The 15,326-nt window shown below is 49.8% G+C and overlaps 1 protein-coding gene across 2 annotated transcripts; it reads right to left on the reverse strand.

Moving 5' to 3' along the window:
- Nucleotides 1–1,579: 1,579 nt before the first annotated feature.
- On the reverse strand, nucleotides 1,580–13,721 carry ndufs5 (NADH:ubiquinone oxidoreductase subunit S5). Of its 2 annotated transcripts, none has more exons than XM_072501218.1 (3): nucleotides 13,602–13,721; nucleotides 2,271–2,488; nucleotides 1,580–1,881 (listed from the first exon to the last, which is right to left on the reverse strand). In XM_072501218.1, the coding sequence occupies exons 2-3, from the start codon at nucleotides 2,484–2,486 to the stop codon at nucleotides 1,777–1,779; spliced, it is 321 nt and encodes a 106-aa protein (XP_072357319.1). In that variant the 5' UTR covers nucleotides 2,487–2,488; nucleotides 13,602–13,721; the 3' UTR covers nucleotides 1,580–1,776. The 2 variants fall into 2 exon arrangements, with proteins under 2 accessions (XP_072357319.1, XP_072357318.1); XM_072501217.1 differs by lacking the exon at nucleotides 13,602–13,721 and adding an exon at nucleotides 5,140–5,188.
- Nucleotides 13,722–15,326: the final 1,605 nt, after the last annotated feature.

Here is a 15,326-nt window from a genome sequence, read left to right on the forward strand (position 1 = left end):
TACTGATCAAGCATGTTAGGTTTAACAATGTGTATTTACTGCACCAATAATACAAGGAGTCAGTACTAACAAAACGAGATTGCGGCAACAGAATCTAAAAACAAATTGAAAACACAGATAGCAGACTTCAGGTGGTGGCCATGGAGTGACTGGTCGCACACAGGGCAGCTCCGGCTCGAAGGCATTGGTTTGGGCACTTTATACCCTTAAGTAGGGTAGCTCCGACAGGTGGTGAGGAATGTGTAGAGGGAGAGGTGCAGGTGTTAATCCCGAAGAAGGAGAAGAATCCGTTGGTGTGGTTCATATAGGCCCATTTCGTTGTTGAACACTGATGTGAAGGTGCTGACTAAGTTGGTGGCAGGAAGAAAGGAGGGATGTGTGCCAGGGGTGGTCGCTGAGAACCAAAAGGATTTTGTAAAGGGCAGGCAGCTCTCCAGTAATATCAGGAGGCTGTTAAATGTAGTTATGATGCCGTCGGGGGTGCCGGAGTTTATTGTCTCTAAGCAGAGAAAGCTTTTGATCAGGTGGAGGTATTTATTTGAAATTTTGGATAGGTTTGGGTTTGGCCTGAAGTTCGTGGCGTGGGTGCGCTTGTTGTCTGCAGCTCCGGTGGCATGTGTAGTTACAAATGGGACAAGTTCATGGGGTTTTGGGCTGTACAGGAGTACGAGACAGGTGTCAAGTTGCGGGAGAGGTTTGAGTCGCCGAAGGGAAATGAGTTTAGGTATACAACGGTGCGAGATTTCGCAAGAAAGGAGTGGAAGGCGTTTCCAGGTTGCCGGGGCATCCTATTAGAGCAATTGCTGCTCCTGGACGAGTCGGGAGAGGGTAGGATTGGGGATATATATGGGTGGTTGAGGGAACGGGGGGGGCAAGTGGTGAGGATCAAGTGCAAATGGGAGGAGTTGGGGGGAGGAAATAGACTGGGGTCTGTGGTGAGGCAATGCGCAGGGTGAATTCAACCTCCTCTTGCGCGCAGATGAGCTTGGTTCAATTCAAGGTGGTGCACAGAGTATATATGATCCTCTTGCGCACGGATGAGTGGGTTCTTTCAAGGGATGGCCGCCGAGCACGAGAAGTGCGGACGGGTGCCGGCGAATAATGCACGCATGTTCTGCGGTTGTGGGAAGCCGGACAGTTACTGGGAAGCGGTGTTTGGGATGTTATCTAAAATTGTGGGGGTGGAGGTAGACCGGACCCAATGGCGGTGATCTTTGGGGTATTGGAAATGCCTGAACTACTGGCAGGGAAGAGGGCCGATCTCTTGGCCTTCACCTCTCTAACTACCTGGCGGAGGATCTTGCTGAATTGGAGGTCGTATATACACCGCCAGGGTGGGGGACCTGGATGACTTTCTATGGTAGGAAAAGATCAAATTTGAGTTGCGAGGGTCGGAGGAGGGCTTTGAGACACGGTGGGGGTTGTTCATGACAATGTTTGAGGAACTGTTCGGCGCAGGGATAAAAAGGGGTAAAATTGTACAAATTGTGGATTGTGAGGATGTTGAGTGTGCTGTGTATGTTACTGTTTTTTTACTGTTTGTAATATACATTTAAAAAAACACAGATAGCAAGCAGTGTCATATTAATTTAAATTTATTCTCTGATGTTAAATTATACAGATTTGGCCAAACCCACAACAACCAAACACATGGCATACAGGCTTTTATGATAATCTTTAACAGACCAACTCCAGTGTTTCAGTCTTTAGCTGGAACTGGTGGAAGATCCTCACTGATGTTTGCTCTTACCAATGCGATGGAGCGAGGGCAGCACCTTATGGACGTTGCTCATCATTGCCAATGTGGTGATCTGGAGGGGTGTACTTGCCTTCCTTCATCAGCTTTTCCTTTTGCATTTTGATTTCTGCCAGCCTCTTTCTCTGTAAACAAGGCAACATGCAGAAGCAATGTAAGCAAAACACTTGGGAGCTTGTGGAGATCTAATCTGCTATAGGCAATGGGGAAGTATCCTGACAACATGGCAGTATTGCCATGTGTGTTTAGTGAATGGGTACAAAATCATTGCAGAGTGGGGAAAGAAACTGGTACTTGAACCAGGTTAGGGTGATACCCACATTTTAGATGACTTGCATCACTACAATTCTGTGTGACTTCAAATAATTTTTGACCTCACCTAAGCTTGAGGGGCTGAATACACAGTTGTATTTTTCAATTTGATCAAATAATTTCATACCCATAATTAGAGTTTACCGAAATCTTTGTGACAGGACAGCACATAACCCCGACCCCACAGTATCTGGCTACTCACCAATTTCTGACGTTGCATACATTCATGGAAATCGTCCATTTCCAGTTTACACTCCTTCATGGCTCTGATCTTCCCTATTCCATGTGCACATTCAATCCACTCCTTCTCAAATGCATGGCAACGAGCGGCACGTCCGTTGGGTTGTACACCACTTTGGACCAGCAGCCATTTATCAATATTGAGACCTATCTTTTCCTGAAGATCAATCAACGGCATGGCTGAGAGTGGAAGCACAGGACATTCACAAATTAACTGATGGAAATAAATGTAGCATTGCGCGTTTGGATAGGGGAATTTCCAAGCTGTATATTTACACCATGCAGAGTGCGAGAAGGATCTGGGTGCTTTTTCTATTTGCAACATTTTAATTAAGTTTTTAACACTATACACAAAAAAGACACCGCACCACAGACAGAACTATTACAAAAACCCTACTCCACGCCCCCTCGCCAAGCAGCTGATGGTGACCAACTCTTTGGAATTACAGAATGAATGGGCTCCATCTGTTGTGGAACCCCTCGATCGCCCCTCTCAAGGCGAACTTAACTTTTTTAAGGTGTAGGAGTTCTGTCAAATCCTCTAGCCATATTGAGACACAGGGCGGATAAGCTGACCTACGTCCCAACAGGACCCGCCTGCGAGCAATCAGCAAGGCGAAGGCTAAAACATCTGTCCCACCCCCATCTACAGCTCCAACACCCCAAATATGGCCCCCATGGGATTGGGCTCCAAATCCATTTGCAAGATTGCTTGTTCTCCACTCCCTCAAACAACCGGCTCATCCTCGACCTCTTTAAATGTGCCCTATGCACCATTTTTTATTAAATCAACCCTAATCTCGCACAAGTCACGGTGTTCACTCTGCGCAACACTTCACACCACACCCCATCCTCCAATGCTATTCCCAACTCCTCCTCCTACTTAACCTTAACCCCCTCCAGCGGTACCATATCCTCCTCCAGAATCCTCCCCATGAATCCCCGAGATACCCCCCTCCTCCATGCCCGCCACTGACAGCATTCTCTCTTGGAAAGAACCTCCTCACAAGTTTCAGACCGTGGGATTCCAAACTTCTGCGTCAACTCTTCCAAACTCGTGAATCGCTCCTCCAGAAATAAATCCTTCTTTCATACCATCCCCTTGTTCTCCCAGCCCCTAAATCTAGCATCTCATCTAGCCAGTTGAAACAGGTGGTTTGCACATATCAGCACCATTTTCGACGCCGCCCCTTGCTTAAAATGCTGCCGAAACTGCCTCCAAAGTCTCCACCACCACCCGATTGCCTGAGTATTTCCCTGGGGAGAACGGAAGTTGCGCCTTCACCAGCACCCGCAACTCCGACCCCTTACATGAACCCGACTCCATCTTAGCCCAAATTTCCTCTTGTCCCCGTACTAGCCCAGCACCTTCTCGGTGTTCGCTGCCCAGTATTAATAAATCAAATTCGGCAGAGTCAAACCACCCAACCGACTGCCGAACCATCTGAAGCACCATTTTCTGAATTCTGGCTACCTTGCCCACCCAAATAAACGATGTGCTCAATCACTCCACTCCCAGAAAAAACACTTTCAGCAAAGACACTGGCAGGCATTGGGATAAAAATAAAAACCGGCCGGCCAATGGCAGAGGGAGGTTAGCCCACCTCTGTAAATCTGTGTTGACCCTACCCACCAGGCTCGTGAAGTTTAATTTACGCAGCCGGTCCCAATCTAGAGCCACCTGAACCCCCAGATAATTGGGAGGTCACCACACGAAACGGCAGCCCCCCCCCAAATCCGCACCCCTCCCCTGCGGAGAAACTGAAAAGCACTCACTCTTCTTCAAGTTCAGTTTGTATCCTGAGAAAGACCCAAATCGAGTCAGCAGCCCCTTTATATCCCCCACCGTGGGACAGGTCTGAGATGTACAAAAGATAACTGACATATTGAAACCCTATGCTCCACTCTCCTCATTAGCCCCCTCCACTTATCCAGCTGCCTCAGCATGATGGCCAAGGCTGTATCACCAGCACAAACAGGAGGAGGGACATAGGGCACCGCTGCCTTGTTCCCCCATAGAACTGGAAGTATCCCGAGTTCGGATTATTCGTACGGACACTCGCCGTGGGCTTCCTATAAAGCAACTTAACCGACGACACAAATTTGGACCATATCCCAAACCGTTCCAACACTGCAAACAAGTAACTCCATCCTATCAAAGGCCTTCTCCGCATCCAGCGCCACAATTATCTCTTGCTCCCTCCTTCACAACGGGGACGCGCCACGTTCAAGGATCTGGGTGTTATGAGTCACTTGAAAATGCATTATCAATTCCTTGAGGCTATTGCAAAAGCAAACACGATGTTGTCATGACAATGCCAAACAAGAAACACTATTATGTCATTGTGAAAGGCCCTGGTCTCAACTAGAATATTGCTTCCTGCTTCGGATCGCTCATATGCAGAGGGCCAGGAAAATGTTCATTTGAAAGATATTTGATTAATACTTTGTTCAAAGGCTCTCAGTTATGACTAGGTTTAGAGAGCTGAACTTTTTTGTTACACTTGGAAAGTAGAGATTTTGAAGGCATTTGATTGAGGTCTTTTGAAATAATGAAAGGATTGGACCTGGCCTAAGTAGACATGCTAACCAAGCTATATAGATTAGGGAGACCAAGAGGAATAAAGAGATGCACAAGCAGAAAAACAGTTTGATTTTAGGAGATACTAGTTTTTAGAGTCACTAACCTACAGAACAAGTTGTAGCACATACAGTGAATGCAGATTACAACAAAATATTCAAAAGTGAGCTGGATGAGCTTCAAAGAGCAGCACCATATCTACAGCACAAAATTGTTACGGTGCAGGAGGCAGTCATTGGGCCCACTGTACCTGTACTGACTCCAAATGAGCATCGTGACTTCATTCTCCCGTCTTTCCCCATACCCCTGCATATTGTTTCTCTTCAAATAATCATCTCATGCCCTCTTGAATACCTAAATTAAACAGCCAGTCTTCCTCTGTATTAAGCATTGTCCCAATTTAGTGTTATCTGTAAATTGTACCTGTTTCCAGAATCTAAATGGTTTACAAAAAAAGGGAACAGCCATTCCAGCATTAATCCCTGTGGACCACTTCCTATCCCCTGCCAGTCTGAGTAATAACCTTTAACCTCTGTACTATTTTCTCATTTGCTTACTGCTTGCACCCTGACTCCACAGACTTTGACTGCAGACGAGTCTATTATTTGGTGCCTTATCAAAGTGTGACATCTACTGTATTATCCTCAACTATTCTTTTTATTGTAACTTCAAAGAATTCAATAAGAGATCTATGATTTCCAGGACTCAGTGCCCCACTATCTCCTTTCTAGCTTATTCTAATGTGCACAGTGGCAACCCATTCAACCCTGTCCTTCAGTGAATTGATTTATAAAATCTTCATTTAACCAGACAACCTCCCCTACTCTCAGTCCATTCACCTTTCCAACTCAAATGTATTGTAAATTCCAATCTGTACTAGTGGCACCTCCAATTTTTAATTTACAAGATGTGGGCTTCACTGGCAAGACCTACATGTGTTGCCCATCCCAAGTTGCCCTTGAGAAGGTGGGGGTGGACTTCCGGTGGCGGCCATGGAGGAGTAGGTCGCACATTTGATAGCTCCTGCCTGTGACGGACGTTTGGACCTTCCCCCCTGCCCATTCCGGATTTTATGGGATAAATCGGTGAAGAGTGAGACAGTAAAGAGAAATCCCCCTCCGGTGTATGGAGAATTGGACCAGAAGTGGTCGTGTGAGACGACAAAGTCCTATAAGGAAGACACGAGCAGAGCCGGCAATGCTGGAAAGCATGGCGGAGAGCAAGGGAGACGGCACAGTGGTTGACGGGGCAGCTGGTGGAGTTTTTGAAGATTGTTTCGCCAAGCTGAAGGACACGCTGGACCCGATTAAGGCTTCGATTGATCAAGCTGTGCAGAATCAAGAGACCCAGGATATGGAGAAAAAGGTGTCCGAGCACGAGGAGTACATAACCGTGCTGGAGACCAAGGTGGAGATGATGAACCACCGCCAGAAAAGAATGCAGGAGAAGCTGAAGTACCTGGAGAACAGGTCCAGGAGGCAGAATCTTAGAATTGTCGGCCTCCCTGAAAGCAGTGAGGGATCGGATGAGAGGACTTATGTGACGGACATATTGGAGACGTTGATGGGGGCTGAGGCGTTCCCTCGGCCCCTGGAAGCGGATAGAGCGCACAGAGCCCTCGCGAAGAAGCCCCGAGCGAACGAACCGCCGAGGGTGATGGTGGTTCGCTTTCACCGATTCCTGGACAAGGAACATGTTCTGCAGTGGGCCAAGAAGGAACGGAGCGGCAAGTGGGAGAATTGTGAGCTGCGCAATTATCAGGACCTGGGCGTGGATTTGGCCAAGAGGCGAGCTGGGTTTAATCGGGCAAAAACGGCCCTCTTTAAGAAGGGGGTGAAGTTCGGGATGTTGTACCCAGCCTGTCTGTGGTTCACACATGAGGAACGGGACTTCTACTTCAAAACACCAGACGAAGTATGGACTTTTATTAAAGAAAAGAGGCTGGAGGCGAATTAAACGACACTGAAGCCTTGGAGAGTACTGTGGCGGCGATTTGTTGTGCTGGGCTGTATAAGTATAAGTAGTGTTATGTGTAATAAGGGTCTGTTTGGATGGCTAAAGGTAACTTTGTCTTGCAGGGAGCTGGTTAGAGGGGGGGTGGTCGTTGGGGTTGGTTCTGTTTTTTGGGTGTTTTTTCTTTCTAAAGTGGCTGTTTCTTCACTGTTTTTTTTCTGATGTTTGTTTACTGGGGAATGTGATGCTTTTAAAATGTTTGTCCAAGTGGGGGGAGAGAACAATGGGGAGACAGACTGCTTGGTGCCAGGGGCGGGCGCTATCAAGTCATCACGGGTCAGCTGATTCTGGAAGCGCAGTGGGGGGCGAGCAGGTGTTAAGCTGGAGCTTGACTTGGGGGGTTGGGTTTCTAGTGTTGTTGCTGGGGGAGGGAGAGGGGGGAGGGAGCTGCTTTGCTGACATGGGAGGAACTGTTACTAGGGGACAAGTGGGAGGTCGGGAACGGCGAATGCCCGAGGGGGGGCTCGAGTAGGCGGAGGGCGCGAGCTAGGGGCAGCCTAAAAAGGTTGATGGTTAGTCGGCTGGGATGGGGGGGGGGGGCTGGAAGCCCCCGGGGGTGGGGGGGGCTGGAAGCCCCCGACCAGGCTGATTACATGGAATGCCAGAGGGCTGAATGGGCCGGTCAAGAGGGCTTGCGTGTTTGCGCATTTGAGGGGGCTGAAGGCGGACTTGGCAATGCTACAAGAGACACACCTAAAGGTTACAGACCAGACGAGATTGAGAAAGGGGTGGGCTAGCCAAGTGTTCCACTCAGGGCTGGACTGAAAGACCAGGGTGGTAGCGATCTTGATCAACAAACGAGTGGCATTCGAGGCAGGGGGAATCGTGTCAGACAAGGGGGGTAGGTACATAATGGTGAGTGGGAAGCTGGAGGGGTTGTGGGTGGTACTCGTGAACATATATGCTCCGAATTGGGACAATGTGGAATTTATGAGGCAGGTTTTAGGTAAGAGCCCAGACTTAAGAGTCACATAACCTGATCATGGGAGGATGACTAACACAGTCATTGATCCGGAATTGGACCGGTCAAAATCCAGGACATGGGAGGAGGCCGGCCGCAGCAAAGGAATTGAAGGGGTTTATGGAACAGATGGGGGGAGTAGACCCATGGAAGTTTGCACGGCCAAGGGCGAAGGAGTTTTCCTTTTTCTCACATGTTCACAAGGTATACTCCCGCATCGACTTTTTTGTTCTGAGCAGGGCGCTAATACCGGGGGTGGTGGATACTGAGTACTCGGCAATCGCAGTGTCGGATCATGCCCCACACTGGGTGGATCTACGGGTTAGTGTGGAGAGAGGGCAACGCCCGCTGTGGAGACTGGATGTGGGGTTGCTAGCAGACAAAGCGATCTGTGGTCGGGTTAACAAGTCCATCCAGAGCTACCTGGAAACAAATGATACGGGGGAGGTCTCCGCAGCGACGGTCTGGGAAGCTCTGAAGGCAGTGGCCAGAGGGAAATTAATCTCGATACGGGCCCACAGAGAAAAGGCGGAAAGGGCTGAGAGGGATAGGTTAGTGGAGATACTCCAGATGGACAAAAGATACTCGGAGGCCCTGGACGCGGGGCTGCTGAGGGAGCAGCGGAGTTTACAGGCGGAGTTTGGGCTGTTGACACAGGGAAAGCGGTGGAACAGTTGAGGAAGGCAAGGAGAGCGATTTATGAATACGGGGAAAAGGGAAGCGGAATGTTAGCGCACCAGCTCAGGAAAAGGGATGCAGCCAGGGAGATAGGTAAAGTAGAGTAGAGATGGGAATACTGTCCTGGACCCAGTGGGGGTGAATGAGGTGTTTAAGGACTTTTATCGTAAACTATGAGAGTCGGAACCCCTGGCTGAGGTGGAGGGAATGAGGCAGTTTTTGGATCAGTTGAGGTTTCCGAGGGTAGATGAGGATTTGGTGGAAGGGCTGGGAGCCCCAATTGAGATTGAGGAAATAATCAAGGGGTTGGAGGGCATGCAGTCGGGCAAGGTCCCAGGGCCTGACGGCTACCCGGTGGAATTCTATAACAGGTTTTCAGAGATATTGAGCCCACTGCTGGTGAGGACATTTAATGAAGCAAGAGAGAAGGGAGTCCTCCCCCCAACAATGTCTCAGGCCTCGATTTCATTGATCCTGAAACGGGAGAAGGATCCGGAGCAATGCGGGTCACACAGGCCAATTTCTCTTCTGAATGTGGACGCCAAACTGCTGGCTAAGATACTGGCCACAAGGATAGAGGACTGTGTCCCGGGAGGAGAGGAGGTGGAGGTGGTGGTAGCGATGGATGCGGAGAAGGCTTTTGATCGGGTGGAGTGAAATTACCTGTGGGAGGCGCTGGGAAGGTTTGGGTTTGGTGAGGGCTTTATTGACTGAACAAAGAACAAAGAAAATTACAGCACAGGAACAAGCCCTTCCAGCCTGCACTGATCCAGATCCTTTATCTAAACCTGTCGCCTATTTTCCAAGGATCTACTTCCCTCTGTTCCCCGCCCGTTCATATATCTGTCTAGATGCATCTTAAATGATGCTATCGTGCCTGCCTCTACCACCTCCGCTGGCAAAGCATTCCAGGCACCCACCACCCTCTGCGCAAAAAACTTTCCACGCACATCTCCCTTAAACTTTCCCCCTCTCACCTTGAAATCGTGACCCCTTGTAATTGACACCCCCACTCATGGAAAAAGTTTGTTGCTATCCACCTTGTCCATACCTCTCATAATTTTGTAGACCACAATCAGGTCCCCCCTCGACCTCCGTCTTTCCAACGAAAACAATCCCAATCTACTCAACCTTTCTTCATAGCTAGCACCCTCCATACCAGGCAACATCCTGGTGAACCGCCTCTGCACCCTCTCTAAAGCATCCACATCCTTCTGGTAATGTGGCGACCAGAACTGCACGGTAGCATAGTGGATAGCACAACTGCTTCACAGCTCCAGGGTCCCAGGTTCGATTTCGGCTTGAGTCACTGTCTGTGTGGAGTCTGCACATCCTCCCCGTGTGTGCGTGGTTTCCTCTGGGTGCTCCGGTTTCCTCCCACAGTCCAAAGATGTGCAGGTTAGGTGGATTGGCCATGATAAATTGCCCTTAGTGTCCAAAATTGCCCTTAGTGTTGGGTGGGGTTACTGGGTTATGGGAATAGGGTGGAGGTGTTGACCTTGGGTAGGGTGCTCTTTCCAAGAGCCGGTGCAGACTCGATGGGCCGAATGGCCTTCTGCACTGTAAATTCTATGATATTCCAAATGTGGCCTAACCAAAGTTCTATACAACTGTAACATGACCTGCCGACTCTTGTATTCAATACCCCGTCCGATGAAGGCAAGCATGCTGTATGCCTTCTTGACCACTCTATCGACCTGCGTTGCCACCTTCACTGTACAATGGACCTGAATTCCCAGATCTCTCTGTACATCAATTTTCCCCAAGACTCTTCCATTGACCGTGTAGTCCGCTCTTGAATTGAATCTTCCAAAATGCATCACCTCGCATTTGCCTGGATTGAACTCCATCTGCCATTTCTCTGCCCAACTCTCCATCTATCTATATTTTGCTGTATTCTCTGACAGTCCTCCGCACTATCCGCAACTCCACCAATCTTAGTATCATCTGCAAACTTGCTAATCAGACCACCTATACGTTCGTCCAGATCATTTATGTATATCACAGACAACCGTGGTCCGAGCACAGATCCCTGTGGAACACCACTAGTCACCTTTCTCCATTTTGAGACACTCCCTTCCACCGCTACTCTCTGTCTCCTGTTGCCCAGCCAGTTCTTTATCCATCTAGCTAGTACATCCTGAACCCCATACGACTTCACGTTTTCCATCAACCTGCCACGGGAAATTTTATCAAACGCCTTACTGAGGTCCATGTACATGACATCTACAGCCCTTCCCTCATCAATTAACTTTGTCACCCGACTGGGTGCGGTTGCTCTATCAGGCACCAGTAGCAAGTGTGCGTATGAACCGGCTGAGGTTGGCGTATTTTAAATTACACCGAGGGACGAGGCAAGGGTGCCCCCTCTCCCCATTACTGTTTGCTCTGGCCACAGAGCCATTGGCCATGGCGTTAAGAGCCTCTAGGAACTGGAAAGGGCTGGTTCGGGGGGTAGGGGTGGAGCACCGTGTCTCACTTTACGCAGATGACCTGCTCTTGTATATTTCAGACCCGTTGGAGGGGATGGGGGAAGTAATGCGAATCCTGGGGGAATTTGGCAATTTTTCGGGGTATAAATTGAACATGGGGAAGAGCGAGATGTTTGTGATCCAGGCAAGAGGACAGGAGAAGAGACTGGGAGAGCTGCCGTTTAGAATGGTAGGAAAGAGCTTTTGGTATCTAGGAATCTAGGTGGCCTGGGAATGGGAGGCACTGCACAAGTTAAAGCTATCCCGGTTGGTAGAACAAATGGAAGGGGACTTTAAGAGATGGGACATGCTCCCACTGTCACTAGTGGGGAGGGGACAGACCGTGAAAATGACGGTCCTCCCCAGATTTCTGTTTGTCTTTCAGTGCCTCCCATCTTCATCCCCAAGGCCTTTTTCAAGCGGGTGAATAAGGTTATTTCGGGCTTTGTGTGGGAGGGTAAAACCCCGCGAGTGAAGCAAGTGTTGCTGGAGCGCAGTCGGGGGGAGGGTGGGTTGGCGCTGCCGAACTTCTGCAATTACTACTGGGCGGCTAATATAGCCATGATTAGGAAGTGGGTAGTGGGGAGGGGTCAGTGTGGGAGCGGATGGAGGCGGCGTCATGCAAAGACACAAGTTTGGGAGCACTGATAGCGGCACCTCTTCCATTCTCGCCGGCCCGATACTCCACAAGTCCGGTGGTGGTGGCGGCTCTGGGAACCTGGGGGCAATGGAGGAGATATAAGAGAGTGGAGGGAGCATCGGTTTGAACCACGATTCATAATAATCATCGGTTTGGACCGGGTAGGCTGGATGGTGGGTTCCGGAGATGGCAAAGGGCAGGAATTAGAAGGGTGGGGGATCTATTTATCGATGGGAGCTTTCCCAGCTTGAAAGCCTTGGAGGATAAATTTGAATTGCCAGCAGGGAACGGGTTTAGGTATTTGCAGGTGCGGGACTTCCTGAGAAAGCAGGTTCTGGCCTTTCCGCTGCCACGGGGGATACAGGATAGAGCAGTCTCTAGTACCTGGGTGGGAGAGGGGGAGGTTTCAGATATTTACCAGGAACTTTCGGAGGCGGAGGAGACTCTGGTGGAGGAGCTTAAGGGCAAGTGGGAGGATGAGCTAGGAGAGACAGAGGCGGGGCTATGGGCGGATGCCCCAAGCAGGGTTAATATCTCATCATGTGCCAGGCTTAGCCTGATACAATTTAAGGTAGTCCACCGGGCACACATGACAGTGGCTAGGATGAGCAAGTTTTTCGGGGTAGAGGACAGGTGTGCGAGGTGCACGGGAAGCCCAGCAAATCATGTCTCCATGTTTTGGGAATGCCCGAAGCTTGGAGGGTTTTGCTAAGGCAATGTCCACGGTACTAAAAACATGGGTGGTGGCGTGTCCAGAGGTTGCGGTCTTTGGAGTGTCGGAAGAGCCGGCAGTTCAGGGGGCGAAAGAGGCCGACGTCTTGGCCTTTGCCTCGCTGGTAGCCCGGAGGCGGATCTTATTAACGTGGAGGGGCTCGAAGCCCCCAAGTGTAGAGACCTGGGTTAGTGACATGGTTGGGTTTCTCAGTCTCGAGAAGTTAAAGTTCGCCTTAAGAGGGTCAATGGTTGTGTTCACCCGGAGGTGGCAGCCATTCGTCGACTTTCTCGGAGAAAATTAAAACGTCAGCAGAAGCAGAATTTCAAGGGGGGGGGCGGAGGTGAAGAGGGACGGATTGTTGATTTATGGTTGGGTGTGTGAAGATTGGGTTGTGGGTGGTATGTTTATTATACCATGTTTATGTCATTGTTATTATTCTAAACATTTTCAAATATCTTAATAAAAATATTTTAAAAAAGAGGTGGTGGTGAGCTGCCTTCATTAACCGCTTCAGTCCACTTGGCGTAGATACACCCACCATGCTGTTAGGGTGGGAAATCCAGCATTTTGACCCAGCGACAGTCTTCTTCTTGGGCAGTCTCAGTGTCGAGGGTGACTTGCTTCTGCTCCAGGGAGGTGGATTCTGCGGTGACTGAAAAGTCCGATCCTGGATCCGCAGACCCTGTTGCAGGTTTGGCAGCTGGTGTTTGATGAGGTGGGACGATCTGGATTTTCCTTCCACTGCTTACACTTGGCCTCCATGTGCCCCACCCTACGACATTCAAGGTGACTGGCGCCTTCGCGGATGCTTTTTCTCCAGCTTGTGCATTCTATGGCAAGCGACTCCCACGGTGTTGCATTTAAGGAACAGTGACATATTTCCAAGTCAGGTTGGTGAGCGATTTGGAGGGAACCTCCCAGGTGGTAATGGTCCCAGGTGGAGACTCTGAGGCTCTCTCTCCTCAAACCTGCCATATTCTCACCTTCACAAACCCCCTCCCCCACCACCTCCCTTCACCTCCCCTCCCCATCCCACCTCCTCCTCTCCCCTCCCCCACCACCTCACCTCCTCTCTCCTCCCCTCCACCACCGCCTACCCTCCTCCTTCCTCCCCACCATCGGTGGGAGCCTCTGGCCACTAAAGGCGGCTGAGCTGTTTATATTCGAGTGCAGAAGCCTCCCGCCCGGTCCCGGGCTGACTCCGTTCAAAAACACCCTCTTTTCCCCCTCTCACCTCCCAGGCGTTTTTTTGCCCTTCCACACCAGCCGCTTCACTTTCCGGCCTGCCGTAAAACGCACGCAAAGTTTACGACCGCACGTCCTGCCGCCACTGGCGGGGCTCTGCTGCCCCCTGGAGCTGGAGCGCGGCTGCGCACTGAGCTTCTCCAACACGGTCAATGGGAAAAGCCAGTGACAATCCAGGGGAAAATGTGCTTCTTAATATTTCACCTGTCAGCCTAGCAGCCAGCTACATCTCAAAGTCCCCTAATATCTTTTTAACCCGTTACCACACGTAACATCCCAAAAGCTCTGAGATATATTAAAATTTACAGTTGATTATATTCCAGACCTTATCCATTCATTTATTCATGTGTGCCCTGAGCAGAGGGAAGTTCTTGGCTCATTGTTTATGCTTCATCCTGAGCTATTTTCTTTTTTTTGAAAAACATTTTATTGATGGCATTTTGAAATATTTACAAACACAAAACAGCAAAACCAAAAGAACAATGGAAATACAAGCCCCATTCACCACCTCGACCCATTTGTTTTCATCCCATTTCATTTTAACTGCTTTTCACCATTTCCTTCTCGCTTGTCTTTCTTTATATATATATTGACCCCCCCCCCCCCCCCCCCATCTTATTCACCTTTCTCCCCTCCCTCCACATCTACATCTGTCACAGTTTACCCACTCATGTTAGTTTCTCTGCAGTTTGGCCTTTCACACATTTTGTTCTCTCTGGGGACTGCCATTAGCACTCTTTCACCATGGTTTCCGTGGCCATTAGCACCCCGTTTCCCTGGGTTTCTGTGGCTATGACTCATCTGTCATTCTCACTGTCTTTAGCTTTGACAAAGGGGCATCTGGACTCGGAACGTTAGCTCTTTTCTCTCCCTAAAGATGCTGCCAGACCTGCTGAGATTTTTCAGCATTTTCCTTTTTCATACAATTTACAGTGCAGAAGGAGGCCATTCGGCCCATCGAGTCTGCACCGGCTCTTGGAAAGAGCACCCTACCCAAGGTCAACACCTCCACCCTATCCCCATAACCCTACCCAACACTAAGGGCAATTTTGGACACTAAGGGCAATTTATCATGGCCAATCCACCTAACCTGCACATCTTTGGACTGTGGGAGGAAACCGGAGCACCCGGAGGAAACCCACGCACACACGGGGAGGATGTGCAGACTCCACACAGACAGTGACCCAAGCCGGAATCGAACCTGGGACCCTGGAGCTGTGAAGCAATTGTGCTATCCACAATGCTACCGTGCTGCCCCCAATCACCATGCCAGGCCGCAAACGCTTCCCTCCCCTCAGAAACCACCCATTCGCTCATCTACCACCTCAGCATCCGCCTTCTTTTTCCAACCTTTCATCCCCCCCAACCAGAAACTACAACCCAAATCAAACGCAACCCAAAACTAACCACCCCCCCGCCCGCTGACGACTTAATCCTTAAGGAAGTCAATAAACGAGTTTCACCTGGAAGTGAACCTCTCTTCTACCCCACGAATGGCGAACTTGACCTTTTCCAGGGGCAGAAATTCGGCCAAGTCGCTCACCCACACCCCGACCTTCAGCGGTTCGAATCACACCAGCCCAACAAAATCTGTCTCTGGGCTATCAGGGAAGCAAAGGCCAAAATATCAACCTCTCTTCCCACCTACACCGCTGGATCCTCTGACACTCCAAAATATTGCCACCTCTGGACTCGGAGCTATATCTACACCCAA

The sequence above is a fragment of the Scyliorhinus torazame genome, chromosome 1 (assembly GCF_047496885.1).
Source record: "Scyliorhinus torazame isolate Kashiwa2021f chromosome 1, sScyTor2.1, whole genome shotgun sequence".
Lineage (NCBI taxonomy): Eukaryota > Metazoa > Chordata > Chondrichthyes > Carcharhiniformes > Scyliorhinidae > Scyliorhinus > Scyliorhinus torazame.

Coding starts and splice junctions, on each gene's coding strand:
- ndufs5 (XM_072501217.1), bottom strand. CDS start 5,173: ATGAAGTCACGATGCTCATTTGGAGTCAGTACAG. Junction 2,489..5,139: donor CTCATTTGGAGTCAGTACAG/GTACAGTGGGCC, acceptor TTCCACTCTCAG/CCATGCCGTTGATTGATCTT. Junction 1,882..2,270: donor GTATGCAACGTCAGAAATTG/GTGAGTAGCCAG, acceptor CCTTGTTTACAG/AGAAAGAGGCTGGCAGAAAT.